General features: G+C 40.2%; 1 protein-coding gene across 5 annotated transcripts in view; it reads left to right on the top strand.

Annotated features, from left to right (window-relative positions):
* Positions 1–6,993: 6,993 nt before the first annotated feature.
* Positions 6,994–14,240, top strand: part of CUL2 (cullin 2) — a 52,013-nt gene continuing 44,766 nt past the window's right edge. The window contains exons 1-2 of one of the 5 annotated variants that reach the window (XM_054060631.1): positions 6,994–7,078; positions 10,293–10,431. In XM_054060631.1, coding sequence (XP_053916606.1) covers positions 10,313–10,431 — 119 coding nt within the window. In that variant the 5' untranslated portion in view covers positions 6,994–7,078; positions 10,293–10,312. Of the gene's footprint in view, positions 7,279–10,292; positions 10,432–14,240 lie in introns of those variants that run through there. The other 4 variants (XM_054060630.1, XM_054060629.1, XM_054060632.1 and 1 more) reach the window with 4 other exon arrangements.

The following is a 14,240-nucleotide window of genomic DNA, read 5'->3' as shown; positions in this document are numbered from 1 at the left end:
CTGAGGAAACTGCCAGTGAAATGATATCTAGTTTAATTTGGAAAATGATGTTAGAAATGGGCACTAGATGTTTCTGATCTGTCATATTTTTATGAGGTGGATATTACTTGCTCTTTTTTCCTTTTTTTCATTTCTGGAAAGAACAGCTCTGCAAATTCAACCTTGTCTCAAAGCCAAGTTGTATTGTCTAAGATTCATTGTCACGAAGAGTTGTGCGATCACTGAGTTCAAATGTTTTTCTCCCATCTGTGTGTTTTTATACATAGCCCCACACTGATGTCTTAGAGTGGTATTTTGGGGGTTACATTTTTATACAGTGGTAGAACCACTCAAGATTTACACAAAGATTTCCTCCATAACATTGTGCCTAGCAAACAAAAAGAAGCAGACTTCTTCCTCTCACAGCATCTGTTGAGCAATACATTTTCACTGTGTTACAAGCATCTCTTTGTGAGGTTAATTTTAGTATGATTTTTAATATGATTTTGGTATGGTGTGCATGATCTATGTGTCTTTTATAAAAACCAGTTATACTACTAAAAAGGGGAATTGTATAAGTATCTGAAGTATTACACAATTTCTGAAGTAAAGGGGAAGGAGAGTAGAATGCTATCGGTCTAGTTGTAGTCTTTTGTTTGGTTCACTGCTGATAGCGTCAACAAACGTATTTCTTAACCACAAATGGGTAGTTAAATTACTTACTCTGGAACTTGCTGATTTTCCTTCAGTTGCGTATAGTGCCCTCCTGTGGCTCTTTCCTTTTCCTAATGCAGCTGACAAAAATGATAAGTAATGTTTTAACAGTTCTGTGCACTCAACTTTGTTACTGCACTTCTGTAACACATAATGTCTTTGATATTTGACGCATATAAACTGAAGTATGAAAACTGCCGTCAATAGCTTATTTACTACAGCAAGCTTCAAGCGTGGTTTTATACTCAAATTAAAACCTTGAGAGCAAAATCCCAATTATTAATTCCAATGCAGCCAGGTAATGACCCAGCCAGGACTCCTCCATTTTCAGCGAATGAGGAAATATGTCATTTAAGAGTTTCATTAGAAGCCCTTTTATTCAAGTTTGCTTAAACTAGCAACATGATAAATAGGAACGCTGAAACCTCTCAAATGCCAGATTACTTGATTGTTAGTAAATTATTATATTTAATTCCACTCAGTCTGTACCAAGTAAGTACCTGACCTGTCTGTATATAATACAATCTCTGAATAGCCTTGTAATGGAACAAATGAAAGGTCCAAACGTTTTTACAATTTATGAGCTATTTTCAAACTGAAAAGTCCTCCAAGTAGAATAATTTAGATTCAGAGTTGCTGCATTATAGAAGTTTTACAACTCAATGATCCTTAAATAGAGGTTGCAAATGTGATTTTACTCATCGATAATGTTACAGAACAAATATTTTTAGCAATAAATTTTGGGCAAAAAATAAAGGAAAGGAAAATTATCCAGGGCTGCCCATACATGCAGATGATTTACCTGCTTAACTAAAATGACACTTAAATAAGTTGGTGCCATTTTTTAATAATAAAGGAAAATACCACATTTGTAACTTTTTCTCAAGTGATCTCAGGTCCTGGGGAAGGACAGAACAAATCTGGGAGCTGAACTCAGCAGTTGATGGGTAACTAATAAATGTTTTTTGGGAAAGCTCAGCCTCTGTGTATTTTCCTATTTAATGAATAAAAAAGGTGTAGATTTAGTCCTAGTGTAAGTTGTGCAAGTTTAGTGTTAAGACTGTTATTTCGCATGTATTCAGCCTGCCATCTAGTGGACGTTACTGCAGTGACCGTTCATTTACCAGGAATAAGGGATATAAATGGGAAAAAAACCCCACACATTTTAAATTCTTCATAAACTTAAAAAAATCAAAGCTACAAGAATAATACTTTATTACTGTGGATATCTATAACCACAAAAGGTACGGTCGATCTATGCTTATATTTTGTACACCATCATATGAAGGACAAATGCCTCAATAAGAGTCTACATTAAAAACAGCTGTAATGAAATAAAGGTTCATTCCCAATTTCTTTTTTTTTTTGAGAAAAACATTATTTTAAAATTATTTTGATATTATATGCACCAATAATGCAGACTGAGTAACTCATTTAGTGAAAATTTAATATAACATGAATAATCCAGCATAAACCTTGTGCACAAACTAAAGAATGTGGTTGCAAGGGAAGGAGAGGCAGGTAACTTGTTCAGAATTTAGCAAATATTCTCTTTTCTACCTGAAAAAAAGGCTACAGGATCTGTTAATGTAAAAATGGGATTTGAAATTTGAAGGCAAAAAGAGCAGACAGTAACATGGAAGACATCTACAAATGCAAAGGTGGTAGTTAGGGATGCGGACTATTAACTGTCAGTTCAGATTGCAGTCTATTAAACAGCTTTTAAATAAAGCAGTAGAACACATAGTGGCATATTTCATATAGCGTTTATGTTCCCATGAGCCTGTGGGATTCCTAGTTTTGAACTGGAGTAATACAGTGTTAGATGTAGCATAAGCATAAACAAAAGAGATAGCTCCTGCCAAAAGGGTTTATTATGCAAGAGAAAACAAGTTAATATGAACAGACAGAGAAATGGAAGCATCAGACAGGAGAAAACAAATGCATATAAACAAAAGGGGAATTTCAGGAAATACTGTAATACTTGTTAGAATGATGAACAGACTTGATAGCGGATGTATTCATAGAAACACTAAATTTGTATACATGGTATGGCAAAGTTTTAAGGTGGCATACGTGCATACTACAAATTAACCTGTGTAGCTCACTACTGTAATCAAGAACTAATAAGAAATTGGTAGGAGTTTACTGAGAAGTTGACTTCTCCATAGGATCATTCTATGAACATTTCCAGAGTTTTCGTCTGTGTCCCCCATCTGTGACTCCACCAGCTACCACTGCCGAAAGGTAACACTCAGCTCAGGGTAAGAAGGATTCAAAATAGGTCTGGACATTTGCTGTCATCGAGAAATGTAGCAAGACATGGCTAAGGTTACTGAACACTCCATTAATTGACTAAGCTTTGTCAGACAGCAACTTCCTTAGCTGATATTCTTGGTCATGTCTGCCCAGCAGGCTTTATTCACCTTATGAACATCTGGGCTTCGGCAAGTAAGAGCCACCCCACTGCAGAGCTAACACTGAATTAATCTCTGATGCTTAAATCATGTATCCACTCATGTAACACATTGGTGTGTACACAGGTTTTCATGTTGTTCTGAGGGGATACATTAAAATTATCTCTTAATGGACTGTGGGAGAACCTCCCTCTTAGAGCCTCTTCTTTTAGATATGGAGGCAGTGCTATGGGAGTGATGGGTTGATTTTAGCCGCACATGCAGTAGAGCTCGCAACTTGCTCATCTCAGACACCTGCAATACTCCACTGCGTATTTTCAGGTGGTAATTCTCCTACCAGTCTTGACAGAGACTTGATGAAAACAGCATCCAGATTTTACAAAGTTTTGGGACTAAGGCATTGTTATTTCCCAAGTATATTTAAATCCGAGAACATTTTTAAAATACCTTACATAAAAAGCAATAATGTTCATATTCTTCCTCCTAACTTTGTTTCTGTAATTATGGTTCCCCAGCTGCAGTCTTCCAGAACAGTTTGCAGAAGAGATAAGGATTTGGTACCTAACTTAAAGTCTGTGGAAATTTGAAGTATTTATCCCTTCAGAAAATCAGCACCTGATTCTCCCATGCTGAACAGCCAAAATTATTAGATTTAAAAATACCATCCTTCCTGTATCTTTGTTTCAGTTTGCAGCAGTTAACTCAGGACAATGCTTCCTCATAGAACTGAAATTTAGAAAATATGTTCTGTGTAAAGTTTGGGTGCTGTACAGATAAGGATGCTATTCACTAATGCCATCTAACTTGTGATTTCTCATATGATCTTGTGCAATTAATACATTCAGACAGCATGATTAAATAGCATAATTTAATTGTGCCAGCATGTATGTTAACTTCTAAGAGTTTAATTTTACAAACTTGTTGCTGATGCTACCACTGAAAAAACAGCCTTCAGTCCCACAAAAAGAAAGCGCCACAGATACAATGTAACACTTGCAGAAAAGAGCAAGCAAAAAAAGCTGCAAGTTACAATCCCTCTCCCCTCAGCAAACAGAGTTAAACCAGAAAAGTAGAAAATTTAAGAGGTTTAGGTGAAAAATAGAAGAAGTTGAAGTGGTGTTTAAAATGTCTAGAAAGAGTTAACAAAACTAACTAAAAAAACCAGAGAAAACTGTTAAGGCTTAAGGAAAATGTTGTAAGCACAGGAAATTAAAGGGGGCAAGGGCTTTATTTGAAAAAAGGGAAAAGTTTAATACAAGTTTTGAGTGATTAGAACAGTGGAGATCTTTCCGAAATAAATGTCTGTTTTCCAGAAAATAATGTCTCTGTAGATACTGGTGCTGTATACTCCAAATGGATCAGGTTTTTTTAGCTTTAATAAAACATAAATATTGATGCAGAGACATTTCTGGAGAACCTCCTTAACATGCACAGGGTTTATGTAACACCTTTCATATTAACATGCTTTTCATTTTCCAGTAAAATTCTGTAGAATCATCTGTATCCTTGAAATTCCATTTGCCCTGGTTAATTTTGTCACTTAAGCATTTCTAGAAAACCTGCCTCAAATACTTTTCTCATTTGAAATTTACATTTTCAGAGTTGAAACATATTATTCCACTGTGACAGGAACAGCTATATTTAGCAGCAGGTATTAGGGGGGGGCTCATGTCTGGCCAGTATTAAGAAATATATTCACAGCACCACTCTGCTGTCATATTTAAAGTTGGTATTATACATGTTTTGAAACAACACACTTAACTTGCAGTTTATTTGAACTAGTTTGATTAGGTTTCCTTTATACTGGAGCCATGGACGCTATTAATCCCATCCTAATGTAGAAATCTAAAATGAGGTAAATAGCTTGCCTGCTTCTCTCTGCGTTAAGAGGGGGATCTCAAAAGACTAGCTCAGCTCTCGAAACCTACGTTGCAGCTGCAGAATTAACCTGCAAAAGAAAAAAAAAGAAAAAGCCACTGTAATATAGCTCATTACTTGAAAGCAAACGTCCTGAAAAACCTCTGCAGGGAATGGATGGAAAGGAGATTTCCAGAAACCATTCTGGGTGGTTATCACATTATAAACAATTTTGGGTTTTTTTTGATGCTCTTTGGCCGTATCTACACTCACAAATGTGATACAACGCATCCATAGAAAAGAACAGTTGGTGCTGAAGACTTGATATCCACACTACACAATTTTCAGATGTTATACTTCAGACTTTTGACGAACAGTTAATCGGCCAGATTACCTGCTGGTATAGTTGCCTCATAAGTTAGGACATTTTCTCACAATTGTCAACTGCCACACTGAGAGCCAGAAATATTCATATTTTTTTTTTCAAATTTAAGGTCAATTAGATGTGGTACTTTTTGAATATACATGCAATTAAGACATTTTGGAGTAGCATAATTATGTAAACCTGACACCTACATACAGTTTTACAAAGATACAGATATATGCACTACGATAACATTCTGTTCCATGTAGACTACAGAGTTACAGTCTTACGACTTTCCATTTGTTATTGGCTAAAAACTGCTTCACAGACAAAGCATCGTGGGCTGATGCACACTGACAATTTTCCATCTGAGGGTAAGAAAAGGTTCAAATAGAACCTGTGTCCAGTTGTACAGAAAGAAGCAATCGAGCTGAGCTTTGTCTCACTGTGACAAATTAGAACACGTTCTATAACCATCTCATTGTCTTTCCCCGCTCACTCTTGGTTCTGGAGCTATAGAGTTAGTCTCAGTCTTTTTGTATTGGACCTCATACACTATTTTGTCTCAAGAAGAGGCACTCACTTCTCTGTGAAAATGGAAGAAAGCATACTTTAGTACAGGCAGTGAGAAGTGATGAGAGCTGTGGGGCTCTGAGCAGCAGGTTAGCCCTGACTCACTGCAAGACCCACAGGTCTCTGCCCCATCAAGGCACTGGCCAGCTCTGACACAGACAGTATAGGTGCTCAGAGCATGCAAAGGATTAAAACTTCTTGTTCTACACAGTGATTTGACTGGGTTGTTTTTGAAATAATTTTTTTTTTGCTGCAGTTTCCCTCCAAGGAGCTGGCAAAGCTGGTGGCGAGGACCTGGCCTGGGTTGGTACCACCTGGCCACAGCACAGGGCCTTGCTTACTTGAGCAGCCACAGGAGAAGCGCTTTATCCCTGGTTGGACGTTCTTGCTGGGGCCATGGCCCAGTGATGAGACAAGGACAGCTCCACAGAAAAGAGTCGTTGAATGAATCACAGAATAGTTTGAGTTGGAAGTGACCTTAAAGAACATCCAGTTCCAACCCCCCTGCCATAGGCAGGGACATCCCACTAGGTCAGGAGCCCAAGGCCAATCCAACCTGGCCTTGAGTACCTCCAGGTACAGGGCACCCACAGCTTCCCTAGGCAACATGTGCCAGTGCCTCATTGCTCTCATCATGAAGATTTCTTCATAATGTCTAATCGAAATCTTCCCCTCCCAATTTAAAGCCATTCCCCCTCATCCTATTACTCCATGCCCTTGTAAAGAGTCCCTGCCCAGCTTCCCGCAGCCCCTCAGGCACCGGAGGGCGGCTCTAAGGTCTCCTCGACCCTTCTCCAGGCTCAACAACACCCGCGCCTCGGCCGGGCCCTGCAGGGATCGCCTTTGCAGGGCTGCCGTTCCTTGGGGAACAGGGAACACCCCACGCCCGGGCAGACAACCGCCCTCGGGCCGGCAGGACGCCCTCTTCAGCCCCGACCCGGGCGGCCAATGGCGGAACAACGCGTGCGGGGCCCGTCAGCACATGCGCCGAGCGGTCCCGGGACGGCGCGCCCCAAGGAATCGCGGCCGCCCGCGCTTGCCGTAGCCTGGGCCGTACCAACCGGCTCCGTGCGGCGGGGGGGGGGGGCGGCGCGGGCCGCGCGGCGAGGGCGCGCCGGGACCCACGGGGCCGCTGCCCGTCCCGTGTGAAGCGGGGCGAGCCCGGGGGCGGCGGGTGAGGCGGCGGCGGGGCCGGGGAGGCCGCGAGGTTCAGGCACGCCCCGGGTCGGCGGTGGCGGCGCCGGCGGAGGGGCGGGGCGCCAGTGGTGAGCGGCTCGGGTAATGGCCGCGCCGTGAGGACGGAGCGGGACGGGGAGCGCGGGAGGCCGGCGGACGGGCGGGCGGGCGGCGCGGACTCGGGCCCCTGGCCGACAGGTAAACCCCGCCCGGGCGGCCCCGCGCTGGGGAAGCCGCCGGGCTGGGGAGGCCGCGCCGTGCGGCAGCGCCGCCCGTCCTGCCAGCCGGCCTCGCCCCGCGGTGCCTCGGTCGGGGCCGCTCCGGGGCTGGCGAGCAGCGCTCGGGCCGCGGGGCAGCGGGGGCGCTGGTTCGGCGCGGGGGCCCAACCCGTGGGCTCCGCCGCGCCGGCTACGGCGCCTTGCTCGAGGCGGTTAAATAAGTGGGAAATTTGGGAAGTGTTTGGATGCTGGCCGAACCCGGGCGTTTATCTGTGCAAGAGTGTACGTTCGGGTTAGACTTTAGGAGGAAATTCTTCATAAGGAGAGTGGTGAGACACCAGCACATGCTGCCCAGGGAAGCTGTGGCTGCCCCATCACTGGAGGGGTTCAAGGCCAGGTTGGATGGGGCTTTGGGCAGCCTGATCTAGTGGGAGGTGTCCCTTCCCATGGCAGGGGTGGAACTGGATGATCTTTAAGGTCTCTTCCAACTCAAACCATTCTATGACAGTAGCACGTGCTAAAGAATCGGGCGATGGAACCAACGTCCTTTCATTATCCGCGTGCGTAAATGTGTTTAACCCATACCTGCGTACCTTGGGGCTTGTCAAACAGTAATGGTTTCCCACCCCCAGAACAGCACAAACCCTAGGGCAGATATTTTGCTGTGCTGTAGTTTTTACCACGGAGGTTCCTTGCATCACTTCAAGACATTTAGTACTCTGAGCTGGTGAGCTTGCACACTGAAGCACAGCAGACCCCCAGAATCCCAGCATCTTGCAGGAAAAGTTACACTGCATTTGTTAACATGCCTAGAAATAAAGTCTAAATTCAGATCGATGTGGAAGCTATAAGAGGAGGACAATAGACAGCAAGCACTGTCTTAAACTATTTAACTCCAGAATACCTTTGTGGGTATGTGGACGCATAGAGCTTTACTAATTATTAGGCTTTGGTGATGCTAAACGCAGGGTTACAGGTTCTGTGTGATGTGTTGTGGGGACGAATTTTTCTTCACTTTTCCTTCATCCCCTCAGCTTTGCTTATCTGTGAAGGAATGGTTCTTTTACCTGGCGGGGTACCAGGTGTCTCTCAGAGGGCAGCCTATAACATAACATTCAACAAAGTACAACTTTGTTACCACAAGAACTTCTTGGAATTCTTAAAATTTTGTTGGACCGTTGTTTTTTCTTGGGGTTAGCTGAAAATAATCTTGTGTTTTCCAGAAGAAGAAGAATATCAGAGCTTTTAGAAGGCTACAGCTTTTTTTTCCTCCCCCCCCCCCCCCCCCGGAAGTGAGCTCTGCTGCTCTTTACTTCTACTGAGGTTCACCTTTCTTTGAAATATGCATGAGTTTGTGTTTTTCAGCTTATTTTCTTTAATGGATATCTGTTTTCTTAGTTCTCATTGATTTTCTGTGTAGTAAGCTGCTACTGACATACATGTATTGAAGATGGTTTTTTTAGTTTCCAAAAGTGGTAATAACCATGTTGCAAATATAACAATTTAAATGTTTCTGCTGAACTGAAAGCCTTTATGCACCACTTATTGAGCTTTAGTTCTTCTTAAAAACGTTTACTGTTCATAAAACCTAGGATAATACCTTGATATTACTCAGTTGCTATTCAGGTTTCTTTATGAAATCAAAGCAAATGTGGGTTGGGTAATACATTGATTAAGTTTTAAACGGAAACTGTTGTGTTGCAGGTAGAGGAAGACACCCACTGCGGTTGCTGAATTCACAGCAGTTATGGAGCTTAGTTAGTTAGCCAGGGCGGCATTTTGTATGCATATGGTGTAGAAGTTGCATATGGTTATTTTTTTTCCTAAAGCTGACAAGAAAATATCCTGCAGTTTGAGAGAACTAATCTGCCTGAGAAAAATTAAGAGCAGTAGCAGTTAAGGTGGTAATCTGGTTGCTAAATAGTGTTTTAGCGTGATATTTGATTTTTTCCTTTAATAGAGGTGTAGCGCTCATGCTAAAAGTGTTTGTCACCAGGTTTCTTTTTCTCTTCTCACCTTGAAAATTAGGGAAGAGTCAGTTGTCCATCTATTTAAAATATAAATAGAGGTATTCTTTCCACTTTTTGTTTTAGTATTATGATGTCTATTTCTGAGCAGGAACTAGACTTGCTTTGTGCATGGAATGTCACACATCAGGTCCTTTCTAGATTAGGTGCGTAGGACAGAGAGAAACAGAAACAAAGAAGAGGCCTTCACAGTTGTGACTCAGGACCTCTTTTTATTTAATTTACCGTACTTTTTCCTAGTTCTAGTTCAGTAATCTAATGTTTTCCTTTCAATAAGTATGTTCTGGTATCTTTCATATGAAATTATTAACACAACTTCTGTATTTTCAAGCCATGTCTTATTTGCAAGAATTTAGTATTTGTCCCACTGCACAGTGTGAAAAGCTGCACAAGCTCTGCATAATGCTCTGTGTTTAGATGGATTTTCTTTTTGTCATCCTGATCAAAGCTTTTGGGGTTTGTGGCTTTTTAAATATAACACCAAATATGTCTCACGAAAGCTTGAGGTTAACATAGGCTACAAGCTGACAGTAACAATTTCAGATACCTTGATAACATGCCCAGTGTGTTCCTGCCTAGAATTATTTCAGAGACAGCTGAAACAGTCAGTGAACAACCAAAAATTTAAAGGAAAGTTGTTTTTTTTTCATATGGCTCTGTTAAATGGGCAGCTTGATGTGATGATGAATGAATCTGGGCTATGAGATAGATTGGTGTTATGTTATAGGCTGTTCCTGTTAAATCTCCATTCCGTAAGACGCAACATCAAGTCTGCATTCCGTAAGACTTAAAAATAAGGACTTGTGAGCCTGATTTTGGAGGATGGGGAAATGGAGGTGGATGTTCTTAGTGTTGCTATATCATGGTGATGCAATAATGTACAAAGTTTAAATTGAAAAACTCAAAGGAAATGTATTTTTTTTAAATAATTGTGCAATGTTGTCTGACATGTTTAATTTTACTACAGATTAACACTAAAGCCCCACAATGTCCTTGAAACCACGAGTAGTTGACTTTGATGAAACATGGAACAAACTTCTGACAACAATTAAAGCTGTTGTTATGTTGGATTATGTTGAAAGAGCAACGTGGAATGATCGCTTTTCGTATCCTTTAAGTGAAAATCAGACTGAATGCGTTTGTATGATGTGTCTAGTACGGAGTAGGCCCGTGTTGTATGAGAGTTACTGTGGTCTTGATCAGAAGCTTGTTGTAAGTTTGTCTCTATTATTAAGCCTGTTGGTCAGTGGATATGGTGAAAGGGATGGGAAATTCTGCATATTTGGGAGGTATCCTATGTGAAAATCACCACGGGAGTAGTAAGTAAACTGATCTCTGTTTTACTAATGTTTAATACATCTAATACTTGGCTAATGCTACACCTGTCCCCAAACTCCGTGCATAGAATTTCCCCTGTTCTGGTAATGAGTTTTTCTTGTATGCTTAAGTGTTTGCGTATCAGGGGAAACCGCTAAGACAGAGAATGCTCATCTTGAAATTTGTGAGTATGGGCGGTGGTGAGTTTGTTCTGTTTAAAGATCTCTTTGTGCTTTTAAGTGTACTGATGACTGCTGTGTTAAGCATTTCTAAAATGAGGGTTTATAGAAAAGCCTTCTTCCTTTCCCTCCACTGTTATTGCCTCTCTACTCCTCACAGTTAAGATATGTTTAAAAATACTCTTTCTAGCTATGACCATTCAGTCGTGCTATTCAAGTCACAGCTGCACGTATATTGTAGTGAGAGGTGTGCTATTTTACATCTAACATGGACTTGTAATTTTTTTACAAGATTTAATTTTCAGTGAATGTTTTTAAAAGAACTGTAACTGTTCTAGCTGGTTATGCTGTGCCCTGAGTCTGTGCATTCATTAGCCATGACAGTGTGGTGAATAAGTAAAGAGTTTTAGGAGGCTTTGGAGCTGTTCTACAGCAGTTTGACTGAGTTTGGTTTAATTCTGGGGAGAGTGTGAATGGTGTAGACTTATTTATTAATTTGCTAATTCTTCTCTGTGGAAAAAGAAGCTCCCGAGATGATTTTTACAACATTAGCTTTTTCTGTGTGCAGGAGCTAGACTCCAAAGTCTCATCTCTTTCTGAACATGTTAATGTTACCATTTCTCAGAATTGCTTTCCCGCATGCCTGTGTTTTCAGTGCGTGCACGTGTATAAATACGTATAAGAAAAAATTAGTTGCTTGTAGGCCTTTTGGAGCCTTGTTCTGTGGTACAATGATCTTTAGGGATCTCTTTAATTCTAAAAGTTTGTAATTAATTTTTTGGGGCATGACTCTTGACCCTCTCTTGGTGAGGTTGAAATTACTCCAAAATTTACAGACTTTTTGAATTAATTATTGTGCATGTATTTGCTGGCAAGTTGTGCTGTAGTAATTCTTTCTAAGCATTTTTTTTGAGAATTGCGTATTTCAGTCTCAACTAGTGGTTAACTTCAGTACCTTAAAGCTCTAAACATTTAAACAAGGGCACCTAAAATAGACTTAAATCTGAAATAATAATTGAATGATATATTGAATTTATTCCTCTTGTCACCTTACTTCACTTAGAACTTCTTATGTCTGCTGTTGATTATTTTTTGAGATTTACTCCAGTTGATTGAACATCAGAAAGGGAATGCTTATGAATAGCAGTCTTGTGAAGCAGTCTTCAAAGTCTTCAAATCATTTGGCATGTAATTCTTAAGACCTTACTTACTATCATCTCTTAATTATGTTCCTTGGAAAGTGGCACTACTAGTGCCTAATTTTGCATAGGCAATAGCCTCTTGGCTTATCCTTTATGTCTGAATGGCCTGAGGAGCTTGTGTGACTTGTAACTTCCAGCTTAAATGCTTAAATGTTGATTGTTTAGTACTTCTGCTACCTTTAACCAAGTTCTGTGTTTTAACACCAACTGCTCACTGAGTATTCAAGAGCTTGATGAAACTGGTAGTTCTATACAGCTGATTTGACAGCTTTTTCCAGGTTTTAAATATATAAAGAGTACTTATGTCTTCCTTATGCGTTTTCAGAAGATTTAGCATTTTAACGTTCGTCATCTTGTTCTTTGTTAGTCTTTTATTCTCTGTTAAATGCAATTTAATTGGAGTAATCCGTTTCTCAACATCTGCAAGATTTTAAAAGAAATGTCATATTAACTCTATTTTTCTTGCTGCTTAATAAGCACAATAAAAAGGTGACATGTGTTGAACTTTGTGTTAATGAAACTCATACAGATTATTTCATTGATTGTCGTATCACTTGATCTTTGTAGTCTCTCTAGTCAAAACAGTGATGTGGAAACAAAGGATGAGACGCAGCAAAGAGTCAAGGTTTCAGTCTGCAGCAGTGTATTCTAAGAAGTGTTTGCTTTCTCTTGAGTTGCTTGAGATAGCTTAAGATCAAATGGTGTATGCAGACTAAAAATGTTTTAGGGTTGAAGGGCTTGTACTGTGCATATTCGACTTCTAGAACTAATTTTTGCCTTGCTACTTCCCCAGAACTTGCTTGCCTTGAATACAATGTTTTCTTTGTAACTCTGGTAGTAATTTTGTTAAACATAGCATGTCTTTAAATATAGCTTATGTCTCAAACTCGAAATGCTAGAATGACAATGAGTTGGAGACCACAACTCTGTAAGAGTTAAAATCTTCTGGAAAAGATCACTTGAAAGACCATATGTCCCTTAATTTAAACTGCGAGTCACCTTGAGCCCCCTTTGACCTTCATATTTCCTTTAAGGTTCTCTGCAGAAGGAATGTTTCTGGAGTCGTTCCATTGTCTGGTAAATGAACGACAGTTATGTGTCCCTATCTGAGATATTATTTACAATAATTTGGTTATTATGATTGCTTTGTATAACTTTAAAGACTTCACTTCTAACTGTGCAGTAGGCTTGGTAGTTCTCTTTAAGAGGCTGGTCAGGCTTGATTAGAGAGTGGTAGTTCATGTGTACCTTGATAACTGTGCTTTAGCAGCAGAACTTTTTTGAACGGGTAGAACATCAGGATCTTCCTGTTGTTGTCTTGGGTTATACCCCAACCAAATAGGATGAGGGGTACTCAGGGAGGAAGGCAGCCATACTGCAAACAGAATTATTTTAGAAGTATGCAACATGGCCACTTACTTTTTTCCATTTTTCTGCATGTTTATTCTTGCTCCTTTAATTCCCATTTTAAAAGGATCCTACTATGAACCAGAAATTTATAAGTGTGTATCTTTAACATAAGAACCAGCCCAAAGAGAAGGAAGAGCAAATAAAGTTTGTATGATTATGATTGGTTTTGACTGTGAGTCCTCAAGTGCTCTGTGAATTTTGATTCTGTTACAAAGGGAGACTGGCAATCACAGAAATTTTCCAAAAGCTTTACTTCGGTCTTACAGAGAACTATTCAAAACCTTCTTTTAATATGTGGTCTTAACTTGTCCTCTGGGTTAAAAAAGCATCAATATTTGTGAGCTTTTATGGCCTTGGGTGCAATATTTTCTTGTTGATGGTAATTTTTTTTTTCTCTCCTTAGTTTGGAATTGCTTCAGTTTCCCTTTGCTGGGTAATGCCCCTCAAATACCAACTTCTGGAGCACATAAATTGCAAAAGGCTTCTGATGTTCTTGTTCTCAACACAGAGTGAAGACCTCTAAGCAGCAGTTTGGCTTCAGCTGCTTTTGACCTTTTTCACTTTGCAAAACTATGTGCTGAACTAAAAGGACAGATGGCTTTCACCATTAGAGATAAATTATTGAACAGTGAAGCCTTCTTCTTGATCTTCTAAGGGACAGCAGCACAGAAAAAATGTACTTTAAGTTTATGGAGTAAAATATCAGTGATGATTAGTGATTCATCTACCTTCAAAAGTTTTTGGTTTTTTTTAATTAAGAGATTCACATTTGCAGTATTCCACTTATATTTGGATTCTTTAGGTTAA

This window comes from Cuculus canorus, chromosome 2 (genome assembly GCF_017976375.1).
Source record: "Cuculus canorus isolate bCucCan1 chromosome 2, bCucCan1.pri, whole genome shotgun sequence".
Taxonomy (NCBI): Eukaryota; Metazoa; Chordata; class Aves; order Cuculiformes; family Cuculidae; genus Cuculus; species Cuculus canorus.
Note: the sequence above shows the minus strand (reverse complement) of the source record. Positions and strands in the feature narration are given on the sequence as shown.